Raw genomic sequence first — 12,887 nt, 5'->3', positions numbered from 1 at the left:
ATAAAGAAAATAAAAAAATCTTTTTTAAAAAATTTCAATTTTAAGGATCACTTAAACAAAATATCATATTATTATATAAATATAAATATCAATCAAATATTTTTAAATATATCTAAATATGAATCAAGATAAAAATTAATTCTAATATATTAGGCAGTATTCTCCTTAAAAGTTTTCATTAATTGTATTGTAATATTGTGAATATTGTTTAAATTAAGATTTAATATTTCAAAAATGTTTTGTTTTTTAAGTAAAGAATAGAAATATTTGAAAAAGATACTATTCCCTAAAGAGATCCCTTCACTTACTTGGATTCTCCAGACGGTAGTGACTCTCCGGTTCCGGATGTCGTGTGTACAGGATCTGTTGCGAGATGTGCTCCGTCATAATCTCGTAGAGGACATTGTAGGTGGGCAGGGAGAGAGACTCCTCATAGAGGAGCAATCGTTCCGCCAGCAGTGTGTACAGATTGTGTGGCGACATCACGTCGTACTTGCGTCTGAATGGGAGAAACCAAGAGAGAGTAAGGAATATTTGGGTTAGATTAATACAGAAACATAAAAGGATTTTCCCTGTGCAAAACTGTGTGTTACTCAAAACTACTACTAATACTCACTTGTGGGTACTTCGCGAAAGGAAGAAGCCCAGCAATTTGAGGGCCTGCAGTCGAATCAACTGACTCTCGGCCGCCAACAACTTGAAGATGCTGCGCACACCGTGCTTCACATCGAAGGCAGGTACCATGGAGCTAGGATGCTCCGACATCAGCGAGATGAGCATCTGCAGCACGTCGTGCAGGTTCTCGTCCTGAAAGTTGCAAAAATAAAAATGGAAAATCGTTTATATTTATATTTGTGGCATTTTTTTTTGGGGCTGCTAGACCCACCTCGTGCATGGTGGTCAGATAGTTAAGTATGCTCTGCAGCTCGTCCTCCTTCACGCCATTGCCGATCATGATAAGCTGCTTGAGGAACAGCAGGATGTAGGCCCGAATGGCCAGGATGTCCTTTTGGGCCGGACGAGGTCCATCTGTTGGCAGAAAGGCAAAACCGAAAAAGGTTATGGTTGCAGTATATTTGAAGAAATATTTTTTAAAGATTTTTCTTAGAAATATGTTTTACTTAGTTTATATATAAAAAGTTCCAATGACTTTAATATTGAAATACACAAGATTTGATTTTAGTAAAATCATATAAGGTAGGTAATTCGTTTTTCCTTAATTGTGTACTTTTGTGGGATTGAAAATATTATATTTTTTTTTTAATAAATCACTTTAAATACATAATGTATCACTATAAATATACAATGTATTTTAGGGTAACCATGCTAACAAAGCCTCCCAAAAATTAAAAAAAAAATCATATAATTAGTTTTAATTCCATATTTTGTATGGAGTTTCTTTAGCTTAAAAACTAGGCCTATACCCAAAACAAAAAAATCCAAATAATAAGTTTTAAAGTGTCTGAGTTTACTAAATTCAATTTAGTTTGAAGTTTTTTTTGTAACCAAAATCTTTAAAAATAGTACGGAAAATGCTAGAAATCTCTGAGTCTAGGGAATATCTGCTTCGCTACAATTACTCACCCAGTCCCTTCGGGATGATGCCGCTTTTGGCCCGCGGATTGACCACCCAGTAGTAGTACTTCAGGGTGTGCACCGTCTGCAGGACCGTGCTGACCCTCCTCACATTGCTGTAGATCTGCGTGTCCGAGAGGAACTCGGTGGCCAAATAGGAGTACAGTCGCGCCTGGACATTCGCGGGTGTGTATATCCACAGGGCTGGATTGAAGAGGACATGGTCCAGCAGCTGCCACGTGAGAAACGAGAAACAGAACAACTGCGGGGAATTAGTCAAGTAACTTATGCTGTCCTCTCACATTTCGAGTGGGTGACTTTGCCTCGTGGCAAAAGAAGAAAAGATTGTGGGGGGTTTGGCTCGGAAAGGAAGGGTGTGTGTGTGTGTTTATAAATAGATTTTCAGATAGATATAGTTTATAGATAGATATAGGGATAGGCAAAGAGGTAAAAGCGTGTGGATATATTAAAAAAGGGGGGCAAAGGAGTGCAGGTTTTAAGAATATGAGATTGATTTCGGTATACATACGGTTAAACATGAGTTTCGGTTTTTATATTATTGTTGTCAAGGTTGTTGTAGTTGATGTTGATTTTTTGTTTGGGTAGTAGTAGTAGTAGTACATATTTTGGGGTAAAACAGGTAACACATGCAGCAAACAGCATAACGGCAATCAACGAACATAAAATCAAATTCCAACGGAACGGAATGGAACGGAACGAAATGAAACGAAACAAACAATTGCATTCCGGTATTCATGAGGTTAGCTTCAAAAGTTAGGGGTTAACACTTAACTAAACTAAATTAAACTAAAACTAAGTCTAGGCTAAGCTAGGCTAATTAAGGTAATGGTTAAGTTAAGTTAAGTTAGGGTTAAAATTATTTGAGTAAATAACACAGTAGGTTTATTAATGTATATAATTTATGACGGCGAAATGATTGGATGTTCTTCTTATGATATATAAACTAACCGAAACTATCTAAAAGGGTGACTTTGGTTTGGGACTATCCTCATCTCAATATTCGTATCATATCAATGTTATAATCCCTTTATAACCGACAGCTTTATAACCTACATCCCAATTTTCACTTTTAAATCTCTTTTACCAAAATAGCAGTCAGCTTCAGCCATTAAGCGTAGTACTAGTAAGTGAAACTTCCAGTTGGCTTCATAACAGACCAGTAGTATATCGCCTGAAGAGTCACTTAATGGATGCTATTAAAGTGTGCAGAATATTTGAGTGTAATCCTGTTAAGGGCAACTTCCGGCGAGTGGGAATCGCTTTGCAATCCGCTTTAATTTCATTCATCAGCTTTTGGCCGGGCCCAAACAAAACTTGTTAAGCCATCGCCTCAACTTGTTGGATTGTCAAAACCAGTGTTCGCCAATGTTGTTGCCATGGCTCTCTGGCAACAATGCAACAAGGTTTTCACACCCCTTAAAGCCCCCCTTGCCTGAAAGTCCCTCAACAAAACCAAACCCCACTCGAGTACTGCCAGAGAAGTTTCCCAATTAAAAAGCTGTGCACCGAATGTAAAATAAAAATGCAACCAGCACCCCTAAAGGTGCCACGAGAAATATTTTCAGCTTTTCAACTCTTCGTTTTTTCTTTTTCTCGTTCTTTTTTTTTTTTTTGCTACCAGAAATTTATTCATTTTGCGAAGGACAAGGGAGAATCGGATTGTGGAATGGTACGGTTCGGTATGGTATCGTATGGTATGGTGTATATATAAAGGGATTGGAGATATGCGAGGCGAGCAATTAGGAAGATGCGATGCGGTGCTGTGAACACAACTTTCGCTTCAATTATCCAAATGACACATTGAACAAATTGAGTGAGGAACGGAGTGTGTGTGGGGTGAAAAATGTGGTAAGGGTCCAGAGAGAGCTTAAGCAAAATCTGAGGTTGACGTTGGGGTTTGTTTTTTTTGTTTTTGAGGGGGAGGGACTTTGAGGTGGCGCTCAAGGTTCCCCACAAAGTTAATAAGATTATGCGGTTTATCGTTGCGGTTCTGCGGTTATACAAAGCGTAACGGAACAGAATGGAATGAAGAGCGAATGGAGTTGGCTATATAAAACACATATATAGTATACAAATCGATGAATATGGTCGGGTATGATGATGAGATGGGAGTTTACTTTTATATGTACAGTTGATGTTCAACAAATTACGCTAAACACAGACACAAAATGAAACGAAACGTTATGAACAGTGGAACGGAAACGGAAACACATATGTTACACATATATTGGATATAGTATTTGGAATATATGCAAGTACAGAGAGTACAGAGAATTCGAGAATTGAGCTTCACCTGGTAGAACTGTTGTTGTTCATGTTGATTTTTAATGTTGTTTTTAGTTCGGTTGTTGTTGTTGTTGTTGTAGTATTTATGTGTGATTTGAGTGTTTGAGTATTGATGAGGCGCATTTTAATTGAGTTATCGATAAACGATCACAATAGTAAGAAGCGGGGAACGATTGAAATGGACAAGCGATCATGAGTGTGGAACGTGTGGGAACGGTGGGCGTGGCAGGAGACACACAGAGAGAGATAGAGAGAGAGAGAGATGGCAGGGGAGAGATAAATAGAGAGTGAGAGTGAAAGAGAGAGCAGACAAAAGTAGAAGAAGACAGTTAAGTTGTAGTTAATATTTGTTCTTCTTTTTGGCTATTCATTTGTCTTGCTGATTTCTGGCTAGGGAAAGTATTAATTTTGATTAATCTCATTTATGTTTTCGAGCTGATCAAGCGAATCGAAGCGGTGTGCCCAGGCAGGTGCAAAGTGCAAGCGAAACGAAACGGAATGGAACGCAAATGGATCGAATGGCGGCAACTGATCGCAATCGGAACGCAAGAATGGAACAATTTGCTTTAGGCCAATCGAAAAGCTTCCTCGAAGCACATCACATGCAGATAAACAGTGTGCGAGTAATGCATGCAACAGTCTGGTAAAACTAAAATCCGGTAAAATAATCAATGAAAGGCTGTTACTAATAATCTTCAACATTGAACTCAAGTATAATAAAATTAAACATGTTTAAAATAAGACACTCTTGTTGTTTGTAACAAAGTAATAAACTCAAACTCTGTTTAGTTTGTAAACTTATAAGAAAATCAATCAAAAGCCACTTCCTTCAGTTTTCATACTCCACTCAGTCTTAATAATAGAACAAAGACTTTGCTCTACCTTTAAACTAAGCGGGTTATAGAATTCAATGGGCAACCAATGGGAAATTGTGGGGAAGATATATCCTCCAGGTCGCACAGGCTGGCAAATGGCATAAAACAAACATAAATATGCCGGAGATACGAATATATACATATATGTAAGTATATACATATATCATGTGGGTGGATAGACGTTGGATGCTTGTGAGTATATGCGAGTAGTACGAGTACGAGTACGAGTACGAGTATATTTGCTTAAGAGATTCTCAAGTGCAGTTACTTATAACAAGAAATGTGAGCAGTTGTTTACGGTTGTGTTTACTTTTTTGAAAGGATTACGCAGGCCTGTGTTCAACTGTGCGCCATCATCATCATAACCATCATCATCATCATCAAATCATCATCAACAAAAGGCAAAACACAGTGTGTGCGATAGATAGAGTTGGATGTATAAATATATGTATGTATATTTGTGTGTGTGTAGAGAAAGAGAGAGATATAGAGACAGAGAAAGCAACAAACGAGACGAAATCGCATATCATTTCTGGGATTTTCTTTTTTTTCTGTGTTTTTCTTTTCCGGTGAGATGGGTTAACATGCCACCCGAAGAACAATCGATGGGTTGGGTTTTCATTTTGTTTTCGGTTTTTTTTTTCATGTCGGGTGTAAACGAACAACAAGAACGCGTAACAAAGTTGTAAATCAAATTCGCAAGGATATTTTCTGCTGAGGGGCGGGCTTTTTCGCATGCTTAACCACCCCGCAAAAAGAAAAAAAAAATAACTGGCACTTAGATCGAACTTAGTTATTATACATATGCAGTATCATACATAGAAATACATAACACATTCATCACAACAGAACACGGCATGCCAATGACATTGCGAATACGCAGCGTGGTCCGCAATGCAACCGATCGTTCCTCCTTATTTATACATATGTAAATATATATATAGTATATAACGAATTGGCAGGCATGTGGTGGATTCACCGCCGACTTACCTGCTTGAGCAGCAGATCACTGTTGGCCGACAGGCAGGTGACCAGATACTTGGTGAGGTTCAGGAAGGATCCCAGGACCTCGAGGGTGAGGTGTTCGCGGGAGGAGCGCTGCAGCATGAACGAGATGACCAGGAAGCCCCGGTTCTGGATCATGTGCTGCTGCACCGTCTGCGATGTTTCCACCAGTTCACAGATGAAGCCCAGCAGCTTGGAGCTGTGAGAGATGAGAGGAGATATCAGAACAGTTCTTAATAATATTGATTGATTGTCAATGAAGATAAAATCCCTTAACAAAAATTAATAACCCCTGTGAAATCACTAATAAAGGTGTCTGAAAGTATGCAACATTATGTTCTAATTCCAAAAGTCCGATGGATTTTCATCAAAAGACCACATAATTTTTATTGCTGCATACTTTTAGGCACTTTTATAAAAGTTTTACGAAATACTATTGAATTCCGTGTTACCATCAATAGACTTGTTTTAAAAGGTATCCTAATACTAGTAATAGAGTAATCGTAGAGCTCTTAAATGGATTTGGGTGGGTTATAAAATTACTGTAATATTTTTTTCATAAGACAAGATAGAACTAGTTATTATATTACATGGCTATAAGGCAGGTACAAATCACTTGTGTGATATGATATGTTCTACACATATTAGATCCCAGAATTCTCGGATATTTCTCACTCACCACAGCGTGGGATCCCGCTTGATGTCGCCCAGGCCCTCGTGGGCCATGTCCAGCTGCGAGAAGAGCGGGAACAGCACCTGGATGCCGCCAATCGAGTTGAGGGTGCAGTGTATCGAGTGCGTGACCACGGCCTTTACATCCTGGAAAAGCAAAAGCAAAAACAAAAGTAAAAGCAAATTTCAATTTAATCAGAGGTCTATTAATCGCCTAAGCTGTCAACAGTTTGGTATTCGGTATATTTTGCACAGGACACGTTCGCTTCGTGCTTCATGTTTCATGCTATAGGTCCTGGTGGTACCTGCCCCATCTTCGTTCTTATGATTTGTGTGTTGTTTGCCCAAGAAATTACTGCAAAATTTATTGAATAATTTTGGGGGCCAGAGGGTCGCCTCAGCAGCATCGTATGCTCTCGCTCCTGTATTTTCTGACCTTTTTGTGGGCTAATAAGAAATGCCAAGGCATGCGCTGGTGTCGTAAAATTTTCTGCATTGAATTTATGCTCCCTGGGAGGGCTTATGAACTATGAACCAGCGCCCACCTTTTCACCTTTTAGATGTTTTTTCTTTCCCCCCCATTCATTTACTCACCTGCAACATCAGCGCATGCGGTGTGTGCACGAAATATGAAACGTTTCCCTTGGGCGACGATTGCAGACACAATTGACCATCGGTGGCCACTGGATTGTACATGAACACAATGGCATTCGATAGTTTGCCATCGTACAGGACCTGTGGTAGGCAACACAAAAAAATACGAGAAGATGGTTTTAGTCAGTTGGTTGGAATGATCTGGGGAAATATCTGGGTGGAGGGAATCTGGGGAATAGGAGGAGTGTGTATATACTATATATATATATATGGCAGGGATTAGCCCGGGCTTTCGGCGAGTCATCGAGTGGCATCGAGCTGGGCACTGAGAATGGACTCCATGGACCCCATGGACTCTCCATGGTCCAAAGATTTGTCCTCAGTTATTGCAATTTACTTAGGCTTTGTCTTTAGCTTTGCTTTTGGCTTTGGCTTTGGCTTTAAGCTGGCACACAAAATAAAAAAGATAAAAACACACACAGCAACACACAGCAGACAAGAAAAGCACGTTTCCAAGAAAAAGTCAAGTTCGAAAATACCCAATAGAGTTAAAGTAGCAAAAACCAAAGTAATATATACAAAACTTGAAAAATTGGTATAATTAACAATTTAATAAATTCAAGGTATTCAAAAATGAAAAAAGCAATGTGTAAGTAAGTTTTGAATAAAAGAAAAACATTTTATGTACAGCTCTTATATGAAGTTCTAGTTCTTTGTGCTCTGATAAATTCTGTTAAAATCTATAAGAAACCCTGTCAAGTGAAAACATTTTTTCCACACATGTACAAAACACATAGACGGCACTGTGTGTGTGTGTGTTTAATATGAACCTATTCAAATGCTGTTCAAGAATATATATACAATATATACACAGCACGCATCGTTGCATTTCTGCTACATTTTCGGGTATAGATTTTCCTCGAGCGTCGAGTTTTCATCATCTTTTGTGCATTTTGGCAGTGTGTGTTGTTTGTTTGTGTGTGCCATACATGTAAGCTGGTGCTTATATAATTATAATGTGTATTTTCGGCTGCCTAATTTGCTGCTAAAAATACTTCTTTGTAATATTCCCAGAAAAAGCAAATAATCAAGAAATTAGGCAAGCAATCAAAAAGAAAGAAAAAACATCTCTTTGAAAGGGAAATATAATAGGGATTAAAAACCATAAGAAATAAAAAAGCTATAAACAAAATTGTCTAAAAATAAATGTATATTATTTGTACTTACTAAAATTAGAATGTTCTTAAATACAAAAAATTAATAGCTTTAATTTCTACTAGTTGAATGAGCGTTCCTTAAACATTTTTTTTTCGCGTCACAGTTTTCTTCTACGGATCATAACTTTCGTCCACCTATTTTCCTCACCATTTTCCTCCTTAAAAGCGCAATATTTGTGTGTAAATGTGATTGCGTGTGCGCGAGTGTGTTACTGTGTTGGTGTGTGGCCGTGTTTTCCCATCCCATTAACTCAACTCCCGATTTGGCACATAAAAACAACATTCAAAATAACTAAAGCACTCACTTTTCCGACCCCCATTCCACCAACCACTCCCCCAACCCATGGAAAATGGCATAATACCTGGCACAGGTGAGTTTTGTGGGGGGTGGCAAGTAAAAAGTGGGTGGGCTGTCTACATAATAGCTGTTTCGGGTCCTGAAATGTGGAGCAGCATACAGCACACACACACACACAGGCATAGAAAATGTTCTAGGGGAATATGGAACATGCGCGCCCAAAGATTTCCAACAATCTCCGGTGGGCGGTGGGCGTTCGGTTTTTTGGCCTTACATGTTCGCCTTTGTCTACCGCCAGTTGGGTATTTTCTTTTTTTTTTTTGCTTTTTTGTTTTCTTGGGCTGACGGTGTTTTGAGACACCTGCCCAGGTATACGCTACATTTACTTCTACTCACTGAAAACGGGCAAAAACTTTGCCACCTCTGACTTTAAAAAAGAGAAGTATATACACTTGAAACCAAACGTTAAGCTATCGATTTAATTGCTGCCGGTAACTTCTTAATTGCTCAAAGAAATTTTAATAACTTTTTCTCTTTTTTTTTTGTTTATAACAGGAATACTCGGAATGTATATAGAACTACAAATTGTTATAATTTAAATGTTGGCGGTAGAATTTGACATAAGTTAACCTTCAGGAAATATTGGCAAACAGACAATTTTAAATATTTAATGAACTATAGAGGTCATTAAAAATATTTAAACAGATTATTTGATGGTGCCACACAAACCACTTTATTTTTGAAATCACTTGTAAATATTATTTAAGTGTCTAAAAGTATGCAGCAATACATTTAAAACTGAGAAGTACATTGAATGTATGTATGGACACGAATATTCTTTATTCACTGCATATTTTTAGACACCCAAAATGACATTAAAAAGTAATTTCAAAACCCAAGTGACCCCTATTAAATTAAAATCACTAGCCAACCCTACAACAACTGGCCTTACTTTTTAAACAAAGTGAAATATGAAACAATAAAAATTTAATATCAAAATGAAAAACAAAATAAAATGTAATTGAAATAAAGTTTGCTTACAGCTTTCAGCTGGTTGACCTCCTCAGTGTCGGCGGTTCCCAACAGTGAGTTCAAGCTGCTCACACTGGACATTCGACGGAGTTGCTCTATTGGTTTGCGGTGACCAAATGAAAAGTTAAATACAAATTATAATTAAAAATTAAAATGAAAAATTGAGGCAAATGAAAACAAAGGAAGAGTGTAAATACCAAAAGAAGAAGCATTTCCGGTGGGCAAATGGCCGAGCGGATCGTCAGCGTTGCCAGATGTTGTTGCATGTTGCTGCTGTTGTACCGCTGCTGCTGCTGCTGCTGCTGCTGCATCGTTTTCATTTTGTGTTGCCGCTGTGGCAGCAGCAGATGTTGCTGCTGCAGTAGTTGCTCCTGCTCCAGCTGCTGCTGCTGCTGCTGCTGCTGCAGTGGGGGTGTTGCCACTGCTACTTCCGGTGACCGCCAAGGTCACTGCATTGCGTGCGGTTAAGACCGCTCGAATTTTCACAAATGCCGCATTCAAATCGAGTTTCTCATCGGACCAATCGATTGCCCGCGCCTCCTGTTCGGCGGCCAGCGTTTGGAATTGCAGCTGCAACTGTTGTTGCTGTCCGGCGGCAACGGCTGCTGCCGCCGCTGCTGCCGCATCGCTACCGCTTCCGGTGCCACTCCCACTGCCGCCCGGCAGTGCTGACGCCCCCAAGGTCGCTGGCAGAAGTTGAAAGTGACTCACCCGCTTGTGATTGTCCGGCAGATTTAGATAGCACTCGTTGTCGAACCGGAACTGCGACTGTTTTTTTGTTTTTTTTTTTTGTTTACACACAGTGTTTGTTTCGGTGTTTGGTGCATTTTTTTTTTAGCAGTGCATCGGACAGGAAGTTTAAAAAACACGGAAAGAGAGAGAGAGAGAAAAAAAAGAGCAAAAAATAAAGAATATATATATATATGTATATATATTTAAACGAATTACGTTATTCTGTACAGACGAGGACATTTTTGCTGCGGCATTTCGGCTGTGCAAAAGTGGTGCAGTGGTGCGTGCGCTTGACCCTCGCTGCCGATGGTTGGGTGGGGTGGGTCATTAGGTCACCAGGTCACGAATGCAGCCAACCAAATAACCCAGCCACCCACCGAAAAACCTTATAACCATCGCTACCCACATCGCATCACACTTACCTTGTAGCCGGGACCCAGGCGGTGCATCGCACAGATCTGCTGCGTGGTCAGGGCCTCGCTGAAAAGGTAGATCGCCGACATTTGGCCACAGAACACGCGCTCCTCGTCCAATTCGGGGGTGGCTCCAATGTAGCACTTGTCAAAGGGCTGGAAAGGGGTTGAAAATTGGATAAAAAGGGGTCGAATTTCAAGCAAAAGGCATTCTCAACTGAATTCGCTTTAAAAAGCACCGAAATGTATGCAACAATATATTTTGGGGATGGCAATTCCACATATTTATTATATCACTGCATGCTTTTAGACACCTTTTGAAAAGATTTAAAAGTAAAACAAATTTCACTCTATAAAGCATCTAAAAGTAAGCAGAAATGTATTTTAAGGATGGAAATTCCACATTTTTATTATTTCACAGCATAATTTCAGACACCTTTGTAAAAGATTTTAAAATTCTACTAATTTCTATGGCATTCCCTATATAATATAAAGTATACCACAAAGTAAGTAATATCTTTTCTAAAAGCTATAAAAAACAGCTATCATCTTCATATATTTTGTAAACAAAGCTGCATTTTATTGACACGTAACCTCATAATATTCTAAGCATAAATGGCTGCCTGCTTATCACAACAGACAACACAACTCAACACGTTCAATAAATATTTATCGAAATGATATGCTATTGAGATGTCCATGGGTACTCACATCGTTTGTGGAAACAAACCAGGCCATCTCAGTTGAAGAGGCCAGCTGTCCATTAACGAGGCACTTGATTTCGCTTTTCGTCCAACGATTGTATATATACACTATGGCAATCATATACCACTGAAATGGATACAGAAAAGCGAGACAGGCGTCAAGGCAAATTCAAGTGGTGAGTGTAGTGGGGATTATCTTACCTTTCGTGGCTGGAATTCGTATTTCACACAATGCTGAAAGCCCTTGCCCTTGACCTTCATCGAGGTGAGGACGAGGCAATTGCCCACAAAATGCGCCGTATAGCCCACACCCTTCGATGTCTTGAAGCTGGAAATATTTGAGGGGGAGGTTTATTTAGAAATACAAATATATCGATTATCGATTAACTTCACACCGATAAAAACTAATGCAACATTGATTATTTAGATGGTAAGAAATAAAATAAACAAAAAACATATATATTTTAGGTACTTTAAGCCTAGAATAATACTCACCAGTACAGGTAAGGCTTCTCCCTTTCGATATTCACCGAATTGATGGGATCCAGCCGAAACCAGGTGGTGAAGGTGAATCCATTCTCATAGGGCCATTTGGCCAACGGCGGCAGGACCATGGCCTATAAAAGTGAAAACCAAAAACCAATTAAAACCAATTGAAGTTAAACCGCAAATGTTATGTTAAATATCAATTAGAGTTAGGTTAACCCTCGGTTTGATTGGGAAATTAACATTAATAAGCCGCATAATTGACTTTGCATTTAGACACAAATAACTCTGAAAATTCCCAAAGGCCTCTCTCTCGAATTCCGTACCCCAAAGCCAAGCTGTATATAAATCACAGAGGGAAATACTTTTGACTGGCTAGGAAACTTGTGGCACATTCCGCATCGAAACACAAACTACACACGAATGTATTTCCTGTGGCAACCTCAAAACTCAAAGCAATACCAGAATCCAGAAGCCAGAAATGCAAAAGGAAAGGAAAGGAAAGCCAGTTGGAGTTGCAGAATTCAACAGAAGAAGCCGCAAAATAGAAATAAACTGAAATTAAAAGGAAATGAGCACATTTGATTTATCATCAATTCTGTGGCTTAACGTCTGGTCGACGATGTTTTGCCAAAGGAAAAATGGATAAATTCAAGATGAAAGCAACTACTACTATCTTATATTAAAAGTGCAATTTTGCTGGCAGTTCATAAATTTAATACACTTCACTTTGTCTGTCTCGATAATTCTGTGGAAAATACCATTATATTATTTCTCTCTTGAAATGCCATTTGACATTATCCGCTTGAGCCATCAGTTTGGGTAATTCATCTCGCATCTGATAACAAATATTTATGCATTTGATGGCCAAGTCACTCATTGTTTTCCCTTTGAGACAAGTTCTTGGAAATAATCTATTAGCCCTATGTTGGGTTTAAATAATTGACTTTGTTGATTGCTTTCAACTAATATTTCAT

The 12,887-nt window shown here is 38.9% G+C and overlaps 1 protein-coding gene across 17 annotated transcripts in view; it reads right to left on the bottom strand.

Annotated features, from left to right (window-relative positions):
• The window catches only part of rg (A kinase anchor protein rugose), a 193,888-nt gene that overhangs the window by 18,885 nt on the left and 162,116 nt on the right, over nt 1–12,887 (bottom strand). For 7 of the 17 annotated variants that reach the window (XM_017067576.4, XM_065867741.2, XM_017067583.4 and 4 more), the window contains exons 6-18: nt 11,920–12,041; nt 11,626–11,752; nt 11,432–11,551; nt 10,730–10,876; nt 9,773–10,343; nt 9,585–9,670; nt 7,029–7,169; nt 6,442–6,581; nt 5,748–5,961; nt 1,585–1,837; nt 887–1,029; nt 617–807; nt 309–499 (exon numbers count right to left, since the gene is read on the bottom strand). In XM_017067576.4, coding sequence (XP_016923065.2) covers nt 309–499; nt 617–807; nt 887–1,029; nt 1,585–1,837; nt 5,748–5,961; nt 6,442–6,581; nt 7,029–7,169; nt 9,585–9,670; nt 9,773–10,343; nt 10,730–10,876; nt 11,432–11,551; nt 11,626–11,752; nt 11,920–12,041 — 2,446 coding nt within the window. The remainder of the gene's footprint in view (nt 1–308; nt 500–616; nt 808–886; nt 1,030–1,584; nt 1,838–5,747; nt 5,962–6,441; nt 6,582–7,028; nt 7,170–9,584; nt 9,671–9,772; nt 10,344–10,729; nt 10,877–11,431; nt 11,552–11,625; nt 11,753–11,919; nt 12,042–12,887) is intronic. The other 10 variants (XM_017067580.4, XM_017067584.4, XM_017067578.4 and 7 more) reach the window with 4 other exon arrangements.

This window comes from Drosophila suzukii, chromosome X (assembly GCF_043229965.1).
Source record: "Drosophila suzukii chromosome X, CBGP_Dsuzu_IsoJpt1.0, whole genome shotgun sequence".
Taxonomy (NCBI): domain Eukaryota; kingdom Metazoa; phylum Arthropoda; class Insecta; order Diptera; family Drosophilidae; genus Drosophila; species Drosophila suzukii.
This window is presented reverse-complemented; position numbering and strand designations above follow the sequence as displayed.